Here is a 17,900-nt window from a genome sequence, read left to right on the forward strand (position 1 = left end):
TGTCAGAAGTGGGATTCGAACCCACGCCTCCAGAGGAGACTGCGACCTGAACGCAGCGCCTTAGACCGCTCGGCCATCCTGACTACATATTTGTGGTGATCCCTTTGTGTTCTACCTGCAATGTTTTTTAGTGTAATTGTGCTCTACACTGAATTAATATTTGAAGAAATAAAAGTTAGTTCTTTAATTTTGTTTTTGGAAACAGAACACACTTATGTAAAGGATCCAACAAATGTCTAGTATATACTAAATATGCATATACCTGGTATTCCAAGCCAATTTTGTAGCAGCCCCAGTGGCCTAATGGATAAGGCACTGGCCTCCTAAGCCAGGGATTGTGGGTTCGAGTCCCATCTGGGGTGGAAAACATTTTTCTTCTACCTTTTATTTTCCTTTTTATTTTATTTTAGGTTTTTTTGGTTACTTTATGCGAAATACGCTAAACCTCATCAAAATTAAGGTTCCTCTAAATGCAAAATAATTTCTGTAATTAAATTATTAAACATTTATTTGACATTTGAAGCATCTTTGTAACATTTGATATTATTCTTGGCCCAGGAATGCAGTTTATCATAATTCATGACATCATGACCAATTAAACCATATAGGACACCCAGATTCTTCAGGGTTTATGTGAAATAAATTCGTCTATAAAATTCGTTCAACAATGCTTTGCCTTTTGTTCCTGTGCTGGTGTACTACCACCCTCTGCTGGTGTGATATAAAACTGCACACAGCCACACCATTCATGGACTGCAGTTGATAAAATAACTCTCCTGCTGGGGAGGGTTGCAGAACAGACTTTCAAAAAACTATTCCAAGAAATATATATATATCTTTGGCTTGCTTCAAGCCACTTTAATTATAACATCTTAAGTTAGATAAATATAGGTGTGTTAATGTATTTTTATGTGTATGTGCTAATCTATTTTGAATCTGGGGAGAAAGAAAAATCCTTTTTTGCTCATTTATGTAAAAAAAAAATGAAAATTATATGCTGTCTGATCAATTTGCTACATTGAATCATTTCACAGTTAAATATAATGCCTATTCATATTTTATATTCATATTTTAGCTCTGGTTATTCTACATTGTCCTTGATTCAGCAGGTTCATTTATCTGCTGTTCTCTCCAGCTGCACCTACTCACCTTTTCTTTGTCCTGTTCATCTGCTAGAAAACGATGAAGGGAGTCCTGTGTCAGCTCCAACAAACTTCCCAACTTTTGGATAAAAGTAGCATTAAATAGTTAAAAGTATGCAGGTATTTGACACACCCCGCCACGCCTCATTTTGGGCAGCAAAAAAATTAATACACATCCATTCATTTATTAATGTTCTCCAAAGCTGGAGAGGATGCACTTTCATTAGTAAAGCTGGGTGATCCAGCAAACCTGGAATGGTTTTCTTGAAAGTAATTTTTAATTTGTTAGCAAATGTTTTCAATCCTTCTACGTTTGCTTTATCTTCTCCAGCCTTGGAAAGCTTTAATAAATCAAGCCCTTTATGAGAAGAATTGCAAAAACAGAACAAGTGGAAGGCATGGTGTACCTGGTTTGGGATGGTGGAGAGTAGTTGGCAAGCTGTGGTATCCTTGTAACATTGCAGGAGCTTGCACTACAATTTTATACAAGGTGGTCCACCAAATCTGGACAGGGGAGATGCAATGAAAACTGAATTCCAGCTAAATTCCCCGGCCAAATACAAATTTGGCAGCTTGATGGTTTGTATGCCTGTCCTTCCAGTTCATAGATTTACACAGCTCACTCACAGGTATGCTGTAAAAAGAATATTCTGGTGTCCTTTCTCAATCCTAAACCTGCTAAATGGACACTAATAAAGCAGCCATGTACAGATCAGGTCATCCATCCGCTCACTCCTATTGTCAGCATGTTTTGAGATGGCAAACTATAAATGTGACCCCAATTTAATTCACACCTTGTAATCTAAATGGGTAATTACACAATAAAGCAGATGGTCAGTGCTCCTAATTCTATACAGGTTGTCCCCGAGTTGCGGACATCTGAAATACGGACGACTCCTAAATACAAACGGGCTTCCCTGCTCATTTGTGTGCAGGACGGAGGCTTGATAGGGAGGAGGGGGCAGTTTGCATGACTTGCAGAAGAAATCTTTTGCTAAACACAGCTAAGACTGAGCTCTTTTGCAACATCTTGTAACTCTTTAATGACCAAGACAAACTGTGCAGTTGTTCCTTTTGCATATCAAAGTAACGGTACATACAGTAACTGACACCACACTGCCCAATAATATGTTCAGACAAACATTTGTCCTAATTGCATTTATTAAAATAATGTACCTGTCCCGACTTACATACAAATTCAACTAAAGAACAAACCTACAGTCCCTATCTCGTATATAACCGGGGGACCCGTATATAACTCGTGTAAAGATGCCAAACACTTAACCTTACAGTTAAACATAACCTTATATAAAGTGAACCAAATACCAAAAATGTATTTGTGCGCTTGGTCCCTTTATCAAAAATTAGGTTTTTAGTTTTTCAGGGTCCACTTTCAGGGTTCTTCCTGTGGCAAGAAAGTTTGACGGGTAATTCAACAGCCTCCTATGTAACATACCACAGGAGACTATAAGATTCTACAACTGTTGAAGGATCTTTATCTGTGTGTCTGCCAGATTGGGCACAATGGGCATTCTACAAATGTAAATGACCCGATGGCCTGATCTCACACATGTGCTATCCGGAACTGTTGCAAGAATCATCAGAGTAGTCGGCAGACAGAACAAAGAAGGTAGTAGTGTGGGATATGAGTGGAAACTGCAGCATGAAGAATTACATTAAGACTGCTTGAAATTGTCTGGATGGCGTAAATATATCATCTGGAAGGGTAGGTGCAATAAAAACACAAATAAATAAAAGGTGCAAAGTCTCAATTTATCAATAAACCCCCTAATCCTAACTTTTAAAGTCAACCATGTCAAGATATTGACACTGAAGACCCCTGTTTTGTGCAAAACTGACTAACGGGCCCCTGTGCAGATCCCTAATGTGGTGAACAGCAAAGCAAAAGCTGCTGAACAGCTCTAAAAAAAAAGTAGCCAGTGCAGGAATTTTTAGGAGAATGTATTCACCTGTCACAGACCAGGGTGTGCATATCACTTCTCTGGCCTGGTGCCTAAGGGATGAATGGTGGGGTTCTGAGGGTGACAATGAAGGAAGTAGGGCCGGCGTTCAGGCGGATGTAAGACCGTGCAAGCTGCTGTGTGGCCCCCTACTAGCCTAGTAGTGTTTGTGGCCCTCAGAGGCACACTTTGCACATTGCTATCCCCACCTCTGTTTAGAGGTGGGTAAACCTGTCATTTAAAGTCATGTAGGACATGTGTATGACATGTGTAATCATTACAAGCTGGTAAAGTCAACCATCATCCTAACCAACTAATTAGCCTGCAACATAAAGCAATGGAAACATGTAATAGAAGGGGTAACAGCAGGTCAAAGGTGATACAGCATGGTGGGGGCAGCTCTTCGTGTTCTCAAAGGTTTCACTTTTTTATAATTTTGCAGCAGATTTGGCACTTCTGTTGGCTGCAAGCAGTTTGTGATACACCAATTGCATAGTTACACTAGAACCTACCAGTTGGACTACTCATTGAGTCCCTAAGCAAGGAACCTCCCGAGAAAAGACAAAGGAAAGTTGGGAGGAGAACTAAGGACTGAAAACAAAATTGTTATCTTTCTGGGAGGTGCGGTATGATTGCACTACTGATTCAACAGACTAAAACAAAATCATTATGTGGTTGGGTATACAGTGGAGTGGTTGGGTATACAACCTTTGAAAAAAAAAATAAAGATACTAAATATAAAGCTCAATAATCGCTTAGGTAGCAAATTTTTTTTATTTTTTTTTATTTTTTTATTTACTTTTATTTTTTACAACATTTTTATTGGTAACACTTTATTAATGTATATTGAAAATAAGAGCAATAGATCATTTTTCAGAAGGTGTTAATATATGTGATGTAGAATAAAAAAACATTGTATAGATTAAAAAAAATGATAAAGTCCAAACATTTAATATATACATAAAAGGAGAGACTGATCAGCAGAACTTATAGAAGTTATACAATTTACAACAACTGCCTGCACATATTACATCATGTATACATCACCCCCTGTATAGTGGTTGGGTTTACGCAATATTCTATATATTTCAATTTTTTGATTTGTTCAGAATTAGATATGAATATTTCCTTTGCATAGACCTAACTCTTGTTTTGGAGACCAGACTGCATCATGCGTCAGGTGACAGTTGACTGATTTCAGGTGGCCTTTGATCTCTTAAATTAAATTGCTTTAAAAAATGATTTAAAAAAAAGGGGAGATATAAACCTTTGGTGAATATACCTGTACAGGTATAGGAAGTTAAGAATAAGTGTTATGATTCCAACATAGGTCCTTGAAGGTAACATTTTTTAAATGACCTAAATGAATACACAGATGTCTAGTTATCAAGAATGTTGATCCTAATAAACTAACATAAAGATCATCTTTTAGTTTGATATAGAATATATATTTTCATGACAGATGAATATTCATATTCACAATTCAATTATCTGTGTAGAAATGTGTTGGCGTCCATGTGGACATCTCTTGCTGCTTTGAGGCCAGTTTTACAAGCCGTGTCAATCCAACCATGTGGAGCTGATGTGTGTTCCCCAGCAAAATATATTCTGCCTTCAGGTTGAGACAGGTGTTCATACATGTCACCATACTGATATGGGATAAAATGGGCGAATGCTCCCATGGAATATGGATCCAAGCTCCACTTCTTTACAACGGCCTTGGTACAAAGACGTCGGAGCTCCTCTTGTGGTCTTCTGTGGATGGCAGCCAAGTCATCAAACACAACGTCAACACATTCTTCATCAGTAAGGGAAAGGAAGAATCCTGACTCATCTGACAAAGTGTATGATGCAAGGAGGACCCCTCTTCCTCCTGTAAAGTTGTGACTTGGATAATAGATGAACCGTGATGGGCGATCGGTAAAACTTCTCCCACCAACTATACCATCCTTCTCCCAGAAACTCTCACTGCAGCTCAGTAAGATTTTTGTGGCACCTGCATAGTGAATGTAACCTAATGCGTAAACCTTGTCATTGCTCAGAGGGGGGTTGAACTTAATGCGCTTGGTTGCTTTGGCAGTGGATGTGATGATGATGTAGTCTGCCTTTATACTGGTGGGAGGGGTGGATTTATTTTTACGGTATTGAACAATCACCGATTTCTCCCTTCTTGTAACGGCAACTACGGTGGAATTCAACCTGATCACATTTCCTAAATGTTTTGCAAAGGCCAAGGGCAATTGATCGAAACCTCCAGTGATCTCGTCCAACCTAGTGAGAAAGAATATTTCTTGATAACATCATATTTACCAGTATTCAGTCATAAAAGCCATTCAAGTATAACAATTCAGCCATTTAAATACTAGCTCCAATTACGGATTAAAATAAAAAGGGATTTAAACTGTCAATTTCTTTTTCAGTTTCAAACATATAAAAAAAAAATCAACAGTTTACAGATGTCAGAAACAAAGAATACAGGTAGTCCCCGAGTTAAGGACATCTGACATATGGACGACTCCTAGATACTATTCTAGATAGGCTTGATAGGGGGGAAGGGAGCGGTTTGCATGACTTGCAGAAGAAATCTTTTGCCTTTTGCTAAACACAGCTGAGGTTGTGGGTGAGCCGAGCTGATCGGTAACATCTTGTAACTTTTTGATGACCAAGACAAATTCTGCAGTTGTTTCTTTTTGTATATCGAAGCACAGCTAGCATCAAAAGTTAATTAATGTCTAGGCTCAATAAAGTTTCTTTTTTTTGCTTTGTGATTAGCTCACAGTGAGGATTTTATTCAGTAACCGACACCACACTGCCTAATAATATGTTGAGACAAACATCTGTTCTAATTGTATTTATTAAATATTGTACCTGTTCCAACTTACATACAAATTCAACTTAAAAACAAACATACAGTCCCTATCTTGTATGTAACCCGGGGACTACCTGTATATAGAAAGGAAAATATTGGGAGTTTCTGTGGCAATAGTTTTTATATAGAAAAATCTTGGTTACAAAGACGAATTATTGTTCACAACAACAATGCACATACCTTGTACTACCCTGTTTTCCCGATGATAAGGCACTGTCTTATATTTTTTGAAATGCCAAAATATGTCCTAGGTCTTATTTTCAGGGGGATGTCTTATTTTTCCATGAAGAAGACTACAGTACACATTTATTGTTGAAAATCACTCATGATCACTCATGTGCCATTGATTGTCCCCTTGTGATCACTCATGTGCCATTGATTGTCCCCTTCTGATCACTCTGTGCCATTGATTGCCCCCTTTTGATCACTCATGTGCCATTCATTGTCCCCTTCTGATCACTATGTGCCATTCATTGTCCCCTTCTGATCACTCATGTGCCATTCATTGTCCCCTTCTGATCACTATGTGCCATTCATTGTCCCCTTCTGTTCACTGACTCACTTTTTTTTTGGCTTCTACAGCCGGGTAACAGACTCCGTTAGGGCAGGGATCAGCAGCTTGCTTGTCCTTCCTGGAGTCGCGGGCGTGTGTGCGGGCCTTTGAAGTCACTTTCAGTTTCGCTCTGCACTGCAGCCAGCACCAAGGAGTCACACAGAGGCACACAGTGGCAAGTTTCGGTGGGAGTCTTTTTTGCGGGGGGGTGCTTTTTTTTAATGTTTTGAGCAAAAATCGGGGGGTGGCTTATTTGATGGGGATGCCTTATCATCGGGGAAACACGGTACAAAGATTATGGTCCTAACCCCATCTATTTCAGTGAGTAGATAGGGCTGAATACCAAGTAAGTTTTTCCTAACTATACGAATAGGCATAAATTCCAAAAAAGAGAGGCTAAACACTGTACAAGTAATTAATTAGTCTCAGGTCCCAGCTCATTTCGCCTTATGGGATTCCTCAGGGATAGTGAGAACCATCAAATAGCGATTGGGTATTCAATATGAGAGAATTGGCACAACTCATGCTCAGATTGAGTGGATAGACCTGTGGTACATGTTTACCCTTCTCACTTCTTTGGAATTGACGCCTACTAATAGAAATGTACTATCCAGTCCTATTCACCCCACTGAAATGGATGGGGTTTAGACCAAACTTTGTTGTAGTATGCACGCTGTTGACAAATTTGTCTTTGTAATCAATAGTTTTCTATTAAAAAAAAACTTTTTGCCACAGAAATTCTCTTTTTTTTTACTTCATTTCCATTTAAGACCAAGGGTTAACTAACTATATTCTTAGAACGAAAGAACCACCTATTTGTACTTCCTTCATGCTTTTACATATATTACCAAAACACAGAGTAGCTGTACCAGTAGGGAATTTTGTTCCTTTCAGTGACAAATGTCTAAGAATGGATTATCCCTCAAGTAGGATAGATTTCCTCTTACTTACTGTTGCATCCCCATGATAGGAAATAGAGGGCATCTCTCCAAAGGTATAAAGACAGCACAAAATAAATTGACCCTACACAACCCTGCACAAAACTGATTGTCCAAGATTTTTTATCCTATTAAAAACTATAAAGAAAAGTTTTGACTATACATACACTTTAATCTAAATGGTCAAAAATAAATTATATGGCTAGTTTTAGCCAGTTTACCTCCAAACATAGAATGACAATTACGAGTACCCTGATTCGCTGCCTAATACACATTTCCGGGAATACTAATATCCAGACATTTTTGGTGGAAAGAGCTTTAGAAAACCTGTTTTGATTCCAATTGTTCTCCAACTGACAAGCCATTTCTGGACAACTCTCCTGTGCTGCTTTCTGCTCTTCCCCTCATCACTAAAATAAATTTCCCACTGCAACAAAATCAAGTTTGGTGCCCTCATCTGCTGTAAACAACTCCTTAGGAACCCCCAGTGCTTGGTATGGAGTGCAAATAATTGTTTGCCACCTCTATACACTTTGCTTCCCATGACCCTGGGACAGGTGTATATTATGTGCCATACTGAAGCACAGTAATACATCGAAATCGTTGCAGAAATATTGGTACTTCAGTCCATATTCTTGTTGGATTGTATTGGTTAGTCACATGAAATATAGTAGGTACCATCTGTGTGCTGTGGCCCTGGTCCCAAAATCTGTGTACTGACATTGGCACCTTGCAAACCCCACACATTATTATGTAAAGAATCAGTTTTTTGTATTTCTCAATGACCACCTCAACCCCTCCCGCCATTAAACTCTCCCTTTCAGATAGCGCCAACAGATGTTAGTTGTTGCAGGATGTTGTTGTGCTTTCTTGTATTTCTGTATGTCATGGAGTTTGCCTTCTACCTTTAACCTGTTTAACTCTGTATTAGGTAGTTGTGTTTACAAACAACATAAGATATTGAATCCTTTTCCCTAGGGTGAAAGTACCCAATTCAGATTCAAATTTATGACCTTGGTTGGCCCCATTAGTCTTTGGTATATATACATAAGCGTTACAAAAGAAAATATGTGAAATATGAGATATGTATACATTTTGTTACCAACCTTGTGGTTTTAAAAACGTTTGTGTCCAGGGCTGCTTCCATATATGAGACATAGGGCTGGCTATTAGTATTCATGTAACTTCCCAGCATCTGAGTAGCACCAGCACTTAAATGTCCTTCATCCCTCAGGACAGACTGTTTCAGGGAGAAAAAAGAAATGATGTTAGTTTTTTTTGTAACCCTAGTTCCATTAAATCAAATGTATTTTAAACAAAGTATTTGCCCAGAGATTGACATAGACACCAACATTTCCCATAGCCCATTGTCTTAACATAATAATATTACCTGGAGGGAAGCTCTGTCAAACTGGGTCAAGAGTGCTGAGCAGTTTTGTCCATTATTTTGTTTTAAAAACTGTAAAAAGAATGTGAGAATTTACAATGAAGAATACATTTCTTTTGAATGCCAAGTTCTATCATTTTTTTAATCCTATCTGTGTTGGTTTTGTCTTCTGGCCATCTCTGCATGTATTTGCATTTTGTTGCTCCTGGTCATGATGCCATATGCTTCTGTCTGCCATGTGTATACTGGTGCTCTACTTTCATTTATATTTTTTAACTAGGAATGTGCTGGGAGTTGTTTCACCACATAAGTCCATCTATACCTTCAAAGACATTGATAGAATAAGGATTTCTTTTCTGTGCACTCTAATAAGTGTTATTTACCAATAGCTAGCAATTCTGTATAGTCTTATTTGACTGTTGTGACCTACAGCTACACCTACACCCCATTTGTGTTTCTGGTCGGTCTCAAATTTGCATTTGTCATCATGTTCCTTCAACCCAGACGTGTCCAGAAAACCTCAAGATATGGCCAGCAGTTTCCTACTTCCAATGACAGTCCCATTATTAGGTATGTAAGATATTCTGGAAAGAAGTGTGTTACCTTGTATGCTACTTGAGAATATAGGTTATCAGCGGATTGTTTTTCTTCCTCGGGTGTCAATGAAAACCCAAACAAGTTGGATTTCTTACTAACATCTTTTTGCAGTTGTCTTATATTATTGAACAAGTATATGTTGTCTTCGTCAGATATGATAAAAGGGTTCAACTGCAAATAAAATTGACTAATGTATTCTCGTACTATCCTGCAAAGAAAAAAAAAAGATTGATGTACATTTCATTAATTTCACATACAAAGGTTATAAGGCTTTCTGGAAAACAAATACATTCTGCAATGGCCTGTCTGATCGAATACAACTTCATTGGGTGGGTTAGGTTGTTCCTTATATTATTATGTTATGCGTTTTCATTATCTCAGGGTACAGACGTGAACTTTTTATTTAGATATATTTAAAAAAATATGTTTTTTTTATAATAAAGGAAACTTCTATACATACCTGTGAGATGGAGGAAGACGCATGGGTCCCAGTTCTCCATACCAGCCTTCTGGATCTCTATAAGTCAGGACACGACCTCCTACACGGTTACTGGCTTCCAACACTGTCACCTGAGGTTTAAAGAATAGAATGAAGATTTTTCTATATTGTTTCTATATTTACCAGTTACTACTTTTCAATAAACAACTATTATTGCTGCAATATTTTGATGAAAAATTAAACAAACTGAACATTTAAAATTGGGTTCTTAACGAACTGAATAAACTTCATAGTCCCTTAAGGCACACAGCAGGGAGCCAATAACGTACTGGGGGTTCCTGTAAGAGATTTGTCTGCGGTAAAGCGAATATTTCTTAAGCTGCGTAGACACTAGGTTTTTGTCACCTGAGACATACATTCAAGGTCAACCTTTTTACCCTTCATAAACCCTTAAAATAATTTTCTTCTGTAATCAGTTGAAAAAATGCTATTTGTATTGGTTGCCAATGGAAAGAATTTACCCCACCCATTAGCATTCAGAATGCCCTTTGTTCAAAAAGAAAAATAGGTCCTTGGTTTAATGCAGCTAGCTCTGCCAAGTGCTATTGGTCTTGGAAGTATGCTGGCATCATTGTATGGAAGATCAGTCAGCCACAGCTCAAGGAGCTCCTGGAAACACGGGTTTCATATTGTATGGCTGCTAAAATTTAGCTCCCATACTACCATCCTCCTACACTATGTGGTGATCCAGGAACTATAGTTGGGTGTTGGCACATAACTTTAGATCCAAAGTACCAACATGCCCTTTCCAATCCTGCACATGTCACCCCTCGTGTGTCCATCACTAAACACTTGATGAACCTATCATCCCACTCTTATATATATAATATTACACAATGGTGAAAAAACAATATTGTGCAACACAAATTAGATGTCGATGGAGTGAGAGGAATAAATATGAGGCCATTATTTATAATTAACACCAAACTAAACAACTGTAAAGATTTTTAAAGACTCACTTATAGAGAATTTCTACTGTTGCAGTCTTGATCCAAATTGCTTTTGTGTGAATGTCTTGACACATTCACTATTTACCATTTACTCAACTCATTTTTATAGGTATTTATATTATACATTCATTATATTGGAATCCATCTCATCTTCAGCTCCCAAGACTTTTTATATGCCAGCTACCCATGTTGTAAAGTCTATTTGCAGCTATTAGACCACACCTAGTTATACCACTTGGCCGCAATAATTAATTTAGTATTATTAGATCTCAGCAAGTTAGTCATCAAACATTTTCTTATAATGTTATCTCCTACATGGCTACATTGGGCAAGCCTAAATTAGTGGATTATGTATTACTCATATTACTAATACTAATTCATATTTAATGATGTTTCTTTTCTTTTTGGATAACACAAATACTGTACATTGTAGTTTATTCCATTTCTAAGAGTTGATATTTTAAGTGATTGCAAAACACGTTTTGGATAAAGACCATTGTCACTAAGACAAAAGGTAAGAGGAAATTCAACATTTTAGGGTCTATTTATAAAGCAGTGAATAAGATATTCACTAATACATTCTCTGAATTCTGAGAATCTTCCAGGTCCATGTGTTTCAATGGTAGTAATTGATTATCTACCGGAGAAATTTTCAGTGAATGTCAGATCCACTGTTTTATAAATAGACCCCACCTTTCAATAGGTGCCTCCAATGCAGCCATCTGGTCTGGGGGGAACTTTTTGGGATTAGAAATGTGTTTCCGCTCACTTCCTGCTCCGTGTTTAGGACAGGCAGTGAAAACTAATCACTGCCTTGTCATGTGTGTCTTTTTACAATAAATAAATAAAAATAAACATGCATGTAAAACTCAACTTTTTACTTATTTTTAGTTTTGTTTTTTGTTCTGCCTTTTTCAACACATAAGGTGTTCTTTATTATACTTGGTTATGAAAAAAAAAATTTTTTAAAAAGGTTAAAAATGTTTTAAAGTTTTTTGTAAATTCCTATTTCTTGTTTTTTTTAGGCATTTCTTGATGTATTTTGTTATTTTAGTAATGTTTTCTAATACTAATATAAATATATATTTATATATATATATATATATATATATATATATATATATATATATATATATATAAGAAAAGTCCAAATGATCCCAGTGTTTTAAATAAAAGAACAGAACAGGGTGAATGGGTATTCTAAGAGAGACTTGCTTCTGTACTCTTTCAGTCTCTGACTGGGGTCAAATCTGCAGGTTAGATAAGTGTTTATCTACATGTTATGGGTCAGAGACCAAAGTATTGAACCCAGAGGCTCAGCATGAAAGATAAGCAACTAGCACATTCAGCACAAGTCAGCAGCATGTTCGTTTAAACACTGTTCCCTCCACCCAGTTGCTAATACTCACTTTGCCTTTACTCTCATGATAGTTCACTAAATAGAAAAAAAATGCAATTTGCACTTTTAGGTAAGGAGGAGCATTAAGTCCCCCCTACACCCCAAATGCTGCAGGGCTGGATACCTAAATAGTCAATCCCCAGACATCAGACCTTAGAGACAAGAAAAAAGGTCATCGCCCTTGAATATTATCTGATCATTTTGTCATTTTGTTATCATGGATAATGGACAGTGCCCCTGAAAAATGGTCATTTGATTTAGGCAGAAATAGTATGGAGAGAGGAAAACTTGGATACAGTTATGGTTACGACTGTCAAGCCAAACCCTCTCATACATAACCAATGTACATCATATTGCAAGTGTGCTGATAAGAATTAATATTATCATCTATGAGTTTCATCCAACAGATTCATCTACTTACTCTATGGCCAGCATCCTTCAAAGCCTTGGCTGCTGTCATCCCGGACATCCCAGCACCGACAATTACAACATGTTTTTGGTGTATCTTTGGGACGGGAGGCAATCCACGTGTAGCAATATTCATCAGCTCTTCATATTCTGGATCCTGAAGACATTCCTCTAACAAGTTCGAACCTTTGACACTTTGACCATTTGCTCCAGCCCATACCAAAAGGCTGAGAAATACTAAGGGAAAAGAAAAATGAGATGAGTACCATAGATCAGAAATCTACTCATAAACAATAAAAACCTGACTATAATAAATGGAATCCCTTCCCTCACTGAACATCTTTAAGGTTTTTGGGTTAGACACCAATGCTTTTTAGATGACATTTCCCTTGCAGTTGCGTACAGTTGCATACAGCACAACCCTAAGTGTGAACTTATGGTAAACTGGATGTTCAGAAAGAAAGATGAATGTCTAAAAAATTGTATACATTATACATTGTATATATTGAGACATGTTAAGTTACCGACAGGTTGTCTTTAAGGGTAAATGGTTGAACCAAATTTAATGGCACTCCATAGGTTGCTGTTTTCTTAACTGCCATAGGTGATGGCGTGCTATTGAAAAGGAACTATTCATCCTATACTTTCTTGATATTGTACCTAATTATACTATAATATAATTATCATGGCCTTGCATTCCTATTACTTGATGCAATATTACCATTGTCCTGGGCAAATTTCTGGTGAATGCCGCAGCCAAAACCTTGTCACGCTCCAGACTATTGCGTCTTCATAAGATTTTGGCTGCTCTATGTTTACAATGATTAGGATGATACCTTGAAGGATGCTGACATTATCTTCGTCTAGACCAGTGATTCCCAATCAGGGTTCCTCCAGTTCATGGGGCTTCCTTGAGTAATGAGAAATCTGTGCCTCGAGTTACGATTGACACCTAACTATTTGGGTATCTGTAAGGGTGGCATTCTTCTCGTTGACCAACATAAAAATGTACAATGAAGTAGGCATATCATGAATTTTATCAGGGGTTCCCTAAGACCTGAAAGTTTTGTCAAGGGTTCCCCCATGTTAAATAGGTTGAGAAAGGCTGATCTAGACTGAAGATATTGGTAAGGTAAGTATAAATTTATTTTTTGTCTCCAAGTGCGTTCTTTGCCTAGATGATTTTGAAAGGGGCACATACCAGCGATAGCATACTTGGAAAAAACATGCAGGTACTAATAGTCTAGGGGTGTGTTAGCTCAATTTTTACATAAAGCTCTTCTTTTCAGTTTTGCATAGAATAAAACATGGTTAAAATTTCCTTTGGCTTTTATGTATTTCTATTTACGTGCAGGGGCGGACATCTGAAAATGCAAAGTGTGCCATGGGATAGGGTCCCTAGACCCATACCAGCTAACATGGCTCCCACAGGGGCCGCAAGTCAGTTAAACAGGGGGGCCAAGTCATTTTTGCACTGGAGCTCACTGTTGGCTATGTCCACCACTATTCAGCAGAGACCCCTTGTCTTTTAGAGAGACCACCAATTAGTTTTCCTGCATAAATTTTCCCAAAGATCACAAGAAAGTACCAGGTTTTATTTAGGCTACATACACATGTCAGATCATTCTCGTCTTATTATCGCTTCAGGGCTGGTATCTGACCAGAATCTGACATGTATACAGTGGCCATTCAATGACGTCCATGGATCCATCCTGGTGGATCCAGGAATGACTGCAATGCAGGTTAAGGGTTCTCCCCCTCCCCTCTCTATAAAGCACTGTATGTACAGTGCTCATTTATGCATCTTTCTGTCCTTTGTCGTTGGAAAGTTTTTCCAATGACAAAAACCTTTCCAATGACAAATCTAACGTGTGTACATGGCCTTAGTCATGTGAGTGGTAACTCCAAGCAATGCCGCCATATTGGTCCCTCTTCCACCTCCTAAAACCCCCTTCATGCATAATATGCTTTCTTTTGTATTAATAGTTACCTTTTTATGTTTTCCAGGGATGGACGGTCCCTGATGATGCATCTTTACACCGTCAATGCAGGGTCCTGTGACAACACTCCTACAGGAGGACTTGACACCCTGGCTCATGACTGAGAACAATTTGTGGCAAGAAGAAATTACTAGAAAGAGGCCACCACGAAAAGATGCCTATTGCTGTCTGAACTGAGGAGATGGCTTTTAAATAAGGGAATTAGTCCAGATGGGTCTTCAAAATCCTCAAGGTCACCTATTTGTCTCTTTTGCAGCACCATATGGGGACCAATCCTTGATGTCCTCTGATTGTTTTCTCACCCTAGATAAGCCTTTTATGACATGTAATTGTAGCATGTATTTACAGTTTATCATAAATCACTTACCCAGCCTTTTGTTTTACTAATCTTGATTCTTTGTATGTATGATCAATGATATGATTTGTTTTTAGGCATTTAGCATGATAAAAGCTGGCACTGGTTTATTACACTGTAAGTTCTTGTTAAAATGTTCCTTCATTGTTCACTGATAGATGGAGGGTGTCATCTTTGTTTCCTTTTATGTTGCTTAATAAAGGGCTAAGATAAACTCTTTTAATTATATGATATGCCTCATTGCTCATTGGGTGTGAAATGGCGTAATGTGTAATGTAGAAAATTTGTTGCTACAACTAAGAGATTAGCTGTACACCAATTGTAAATTACAGATTAAATTACATACATCCATGTTACATGTATCTACATAGTACAATGATTTTCTATGTATTTATTCTAATATAAAAATATTCTTTGTTTTAAACTGCTACCTCAAATATTGATTGTTTCTTTCATGTTTACGCCAAATTAAATTCCCATTTTGGACTATGAGGGTCTTTTCTTTCTATTGTTTCAGTCATTCATATCAGTGATGTGGCATTCTATCCAATAATTTTATCAATATATGTAACACACCATAAGTGCCTTCATTTAATTTTTTTTTTGGCATTTCTGTTGATTAGTTTTGAATTTTGTGCTTTAGGTTTATACTTGAGTTAGTTTCCTGGGATTTCTTTTTTCAGGTAAATGTAGTTATATACAGTATTTAGCTTTTTGACAACCTGCTTTAAAATTGCATATTCCTCGTTCCCTAACCACTGCAAATATTCCACTTACAGGTGTGGAATATCTGTTTTCTTGCTGCTCACAGTGGTTTCACCAACCAGCTTGTATGTCGCTTTCAGACATACGAGCCAGTAGGAGAAATCATTAAATGTGGATGAGGAAACTGGTTCTGGACTGGTAAAATACTTGCTGATAGTATAACTTAAAAGTGTAATAGATTGAGTGATTTATTGACCATGCCATCACAAACTATCCCACACTGGCTCCTCAAATAGCAAAGTGTGTGGTGCATGACAATAGTGACAACATATAAACCTGGTGGAAAACAATGGCAGCACTTGTGGTTCCTTGAATATTCCTTTACTGTGATTATATGGACCAATGGAATCACAGCAAAGATATATTTGAAGAACCATAGGTGATGACATATTTCAGGCTATATCAGGTTTCTGTGTTGTGCCCTCCTGTCCTAACCCCATTCGGTAAAATTGATGTTAGACTGACTATAAATGAAGGAAACAGAACCCAGGAAAGCAAAGAAACCCAACCCAAACCTAAAATTACAGATTTTCAAATTCGCCCTGCAAAGTCCCCCCCCCCCTGTGCAGAACTGATGTGGACCACCCCTTCTGAAATGACTTGTGGGTCCTGTGGGGCCCCTGTAGGCTGAGGAGGGCCCTCATGAATAGCATATTTTGCACCTCCCTATATCTGTCCCTGATTTTCAGCTCACCACATTGAGGGGCTTTGCAAAATACTTGCATTGGATGGTAATATGGCCACCATGTTATACATAAAAAAATATTTAAATAACAAAAATTTAAAATCATGAATCTATGCAAAGATTCATTCACCTTTGACCCCAAAATTCACACTATTGTCTTGTTGGATTCAATAAGAAAGTGTATGAATTAACTTTTACTCCTGATCTTTCTAATTAAATCTATTGTAAAAAAATTGGGTAAAAGTTGGGTGAAAACATGACTACATTTCCCCAAATACATTTTTGCATTGGGTCTGTTAAAATTATTTTTAATACTTTTTTTCTGTGTGTTGCTTTATTCAAATCACAGCAAAATATACAAAAAAAAATAAAATAAACAAAAACTAATCTTTCTGGGGCTTTTCTAATTCTATTACACCCCTCACTGCCCCTTTAAAAAACACTCCAACCCGCTTTAATCCCTCCATCTTTATTGACAACACATTTCACTAAAATGGTGTAAATTATGGGAAATAAAGAAAATGTTGCTAAAGGTTTTGATTTTGGAAAAATATTCAGCTTCCCTCATCCTAAACGATTAAATAATTAAAATAGTATAAGTTAAAAAGCATGCAAAGCTTACCCAACTTCTCCATGTCCTTCTCCTATATGTGCAGAGCTGATGCTGTACATTCGCTGAAATTTCTTATTAATACCTAGTGGGAGGAGCAGTTCCTGCATACTGTAGTATTAAATCATCAAGATGCTAATTTGATTTAATATACATAGCATACAATTGTAATGTGTTCCTGTGTGTTCTGGTGATTAATGAATATGCAAAGTAAATCCATGTACAAGTCAGCAGCTCCCATTTGAATGGAAATATTTGGGTACTAGATAAGTTCATTGCTGATAGCTTCTATTGTCTCTGGATAATGTGACTTGTATAGCTTTGTACAACTATAGATACTTCTTATATATATCTTTCTTCTGTTCGACTGTTTCTTGCCATACCAGATGCCCCTGAAAATGTTCAGGTTCTGCCTAACAACACTTCTATAAAAATAAAAAAATGGCAGCCACTGACTTTAACTTGTTTTGTTGAAAGCAGCAATCCGCCAGATTATGAGATCACATGGTACAAAGATAATTGACAAGAAAACTTTAAAAAAGGAAGTAAAAAAGAATTTCAAGTTGTTACTTCAGGAATGTATTTTTGTAAGGCAAAAAACAAAATTGGTGAAACAACGTCAAACTCGCTTGAAGTACTTGTGCTGTGTTAGTAGTCGGGCTTGTGCTGGAAGGTTGTGTGCATTTTTTAACTTGATACAGATATGAAAAGAAATGTTCTACTCACTTTATTCATTCATTCATTTATGAATGAATACCACATTCCATTATACCATTATGTTG

The 17,900-nt window shown here is 37.3% G+C and overlaps 1 protein-coding gene and 2 non-coding genes across 3 annotated transcripts; 1 reads left to right on the top strand and 2 right to left on the bottom strand.

The window, feature by feature from the left end:
* Window positions 1-83, bottom strand: TRNAL-CAG (transfer RNA leucine (anticodon CAG)). The gene has a single exon. It is a non-coding gene; the product is annotated as a tRNA-Leu (tRNA).
* Window positions 84-289: 206 nt separating this feature from the next.
* Window positions 290-362, top strand: TRNAR-CCU (transfer RNA arginine (anticodon CCU)). Its single transcript has one exon. It is a non-coding gene; the product is annotated as a tRNA-Arg (tRNA).
* Window positions 363-3,912: 3,550 nt separating this feature from the next.
* IL4I1 (interleukin 4 induced 1) lies at window positions 3,913-17,161 on the bottom strand. Its single transcript, XM_072426397.1, has 7 exons — window positions 17,131-17,161; window positions 12,717-12,940; window positions 9,908-10,017; window positions 9,454-9,655; window positions 8,854-8,922; window positions 8,570-8,703; window positions 3,913-5,374 (listed from the first exon to the last, which is right to left on the bottom strand). Exons 1-7 carry the CDS (start codon window positions 17,141-17,143, stop codon window positions 4,591-4,593), a joined length of 1,536 nt encoding a protein of 511 aa, XP_072282498.1. The 5' UTR covers window positions 17,144-17,161; the 3' UTR covers window positions 3,913-4,590.
* Between the last annotated feature and the right edge of the window lie 739 nt (window positions 17,162-17,900).

The sequence above is a fragment of the Pyxicephalus adspersus genome, chromosome 11 (genome assembly GCF_032062135.1).
Source record: "Pyxicephalus adspersus chromosome 11, UCB_Pads_2.0, whole genome shotgun sequence".
NCBI classification, from domain to species: Eukaryota; Metazoa; Chordata; class Amphibia; order Anura; family Pyxicephalidae; genus Pyxicephalus; species Pyxicephalus adspersus.